The 3,007-nt window shown below is 33.2% G+C and overlaps 1 protein-coding gene across 1 annotated transcript; it reads left to right on the top strand.

The window, feature by feature from the left end:
* Positions 1-549: 549 nt before the first annotated feature.
* On the top strand, positions 550-3,007 carry LOC125669607 (ATP-dependent DNA helicase RecQ-like). Its single transcript, XM_048904246.2, has 5 exons — positions 550-617; positions 1,868-2,018; positions 2,236-2,403; positions 2,495-2,611; positions 2,728-3,007. Exons 1-5 carry the CDS (start codon positions 596-598, stop codon positions 3,005-3,007), a joined length of 738 nt encoding a protein of 245 aa, XP_048760203.2. The 5' UTR covers positions 550-595.

The raw sequence follows: 3,007 nt of genomic DNA, 5'->3' as shown, positions 1-3,007 counted from the left end.
AATAGCTTTCTCCTCCGTACTTTTCCATTGATGTAAATACTACCTTATATGGCATATGCAAATAACTTTACAATCGGAAGTTGAAACTTCAGTACATCAAACATGGCGCACAAATATGAATCGGAAATTGGAATGTATCGAAATTGTTGAAAACGGTAGAATAGAATCTCACAAATCGTAAGTTGCAGGTTGTAAATTTATATATTGACTAAGAAACATAGAATATCATTTTATTTACGTAAAGAAAGTCAACAAATGTTTAGAATGATCGAAAATGTTGCATCATTACGGAGATCCTAAGGAGTTGTACATGTACCCCCCCCCCCCCCTCCCCCCAAGAGGGAATCCATGCTTGTGACCTAACTGGGTAGCATGTGACCGTACACACAAGGAAACAATCATCTTGCGCATGCTCAAGCAGTTTACTGGTAAAAGTATTTGCTATGTTTTACCTCCATTGATACTAGACACACTTGACAATTCACTACACCGTACATGTATTGTGATATCACCTTTACAGAGTTTAATGCTTGACCAGTGTAAACATAATGACAGTCATGGAATCAGTGCTGCAGTTATACAGGCAAAAGATGAAATGTCACCAGAAGTAGTGGAAGGTATTGTATATTTATCAAATATGTATATCAATATTATGTTAGAGCTAAAATCAGTACATTGATGTATTTCCTGAGAAAAAGGTGGTTAAAGATCAATATTTCTAAAGATCACAATAATTGATTCCATTTATCATTATAGAAATGTTTGTTTAAAAAATGGATCAATATGCACATATGTACACATATATGTCTCTTAAAGAGGTTCGCACCTGAGATTTGGAGTAATGTCAATTTTTTGTTTCTGCATTGAATGAGAATTAGGAAACTAAAAAGAAAAACTGGGGTCGCAACGCTTTTAATTGAGCTATAGTGTTCTAAACATGACCTTTTTGCACTTAGAATTTATTCAATTAAACTTGATTTTTCTGTTGGTGTCAACACAACATAAGCAACACAAATCAATCATTACATTAAATAGATGCATAATCATGTCTTCTAACAATACAGATAAAAAAAAAATGAATACTAGTAATGGAAATAAATAATGACCTTTTTGCACTTAATATTCGAAAAACTTCAACTACCTGTATCATAAATCATAAAACTGAAATACATGATATCAAAATTGATAGTTTAAAAGGACATATTAGGAGTAATGTCAATTTCTAAAATTTTACACAATTTTCAAGGTCTGGTCTTACAATTTAAAATGCAACTTTAAAAAGTGGGGGTTGGAGATCAAATTTTTGAAGTATTGGCGAAAATACTGAATTTTTATACATAATTTCAAGTAAATTAATTTAAACTTTTTTAAGAATCGGTGTTCTGTTTGAAAAAATATATCAACCAAGTTAATAAATTACAACAGTTGAACTAGTTCCAAGTCTCAACTACCTGTATCATAAATCATAAAACTGAAATATTTCGGTTGAGCATCACTGAAGAGACATTATTTGTCGAAATGCGCATCTGGTGCATCGAAATTGGTACCGTATAAGTTTTACATACATGTATAGGAGTATTAAAAAGACGATACATTGGATGAAACAGAAACTGTGATATCATGCAGAATTAGAACTTTTTGATTAATGAATCATTCCACCACAAAATATAGTCCCTGCCAAACCCTTTCAAAATTTGAATTGACACAACATTTTTCAACTGGATAGGGTTCAGCAATAAATGTGTAATATGTTTGCACCAATGGGATCAATATTGAACCAGTAAATAATTGGTTGTAGCATCCTGCGCAGTTGTACTCAAAAGCTCAGGAGCTAACTTCCTTAAATGCTTATTTTTATTGAATGCAGGAATCAGGACAAGGGCATTTTCTATCCTTTACATGTCTCCTGAGACTTTGCTGAATTTAGAGTCATGGAAAGACATGCTACTGAATTCTAAAGTTTATAAAGAGAGTGTCTCTCTTATAGCAGTAGACGAGGCACACATTATGGAGTCATGGTAAAGAAAATTGACAATTATTCGAACAAAAGATATAATTGGATGTGTCATATTAATTAAAACCTCTCCATGAGAGTACTGAGAAGCTGCTTCTATAACTCTTTAAACTTGAATGATTTTTTTCTGAATGAAGTTCAACTTCTGTGTCCAAAATGATAAGTAGAAATGTTTTGAAATAAGAATTACTAGTGCATGAAACTTCAATTCTGATCTATAGGGGTGAAACATTTAGACCTACATTTGCAAGACTTGGCGAGCTACGGTCCCATTTTCCAAGCACACCCTTTTTAATGTTAACTGCTACATGCACACAACATATCCTGAGGCAGATTACAACCAGGATCTACCTACCAAACTTGAAAATATTCACTGCATCTCCAGACAGGTACATTGTACAGATTTCTAACATTGTATTAACAAGACTCTTGATAGTCTATAAAAAAAATGAAGACATAAAAGATAGTAATTTCTTACAGGCCAAACATATACCTTGAGTGTCAAAGAGCCAGTGATATTTTCAAAGACCTTCACTGGCTATTTGAGGAGGTGAAGGAAAAGGGAATTAAAACGAGGAAGACTCTGATATATGTTAGGTAACACTATTCATGCAATGCATTATTTACTGATTATTAGACACACATTCTCAGATGATGACATTCAAGACACATGCACATATGTGTATTACATGTTTTTAATTGAAATTTTGAAGAAGTTTAAGTCGACGTGGCTGCCTGTACAGAAACATAATAGGTCATTTGAAAGAGCATGCCTTCCATGAGAAAAAGAAGACCCAGCAGAACAGTTACATTGCACTATATCATGCTGGAATGAATTCCAAAGAATTGAACTATATTCTTCATGAAATTTCAAAACAAGACAGTGTCATCAGGATTGCCATATGCACCATTGCTTTTGGCATGGGCATAAACATTCCTGATATTGATATTGTAATTCATTGGGGTGCTTGTTTTTCTATAATGGACTACTGA

Source organism: Ostrea edulis, chromosome 4, assembly GCF_947568905.1.
Source record: "Ostrea edulis chromosome 4, xbOstEdul1.1, whole genome shotgun sequence".
NCBI classification, from domain to species: Eukaryota; Metazoa; Mollusca; class Bivalvia; order Ostreida; family Ostreidae; genus Ostrea; species Ostrea edulis.
Note: the sequence above shows the minus strand (reverse complement) of the source record. Positions and strands in the feature narration are given on the sequence as shown.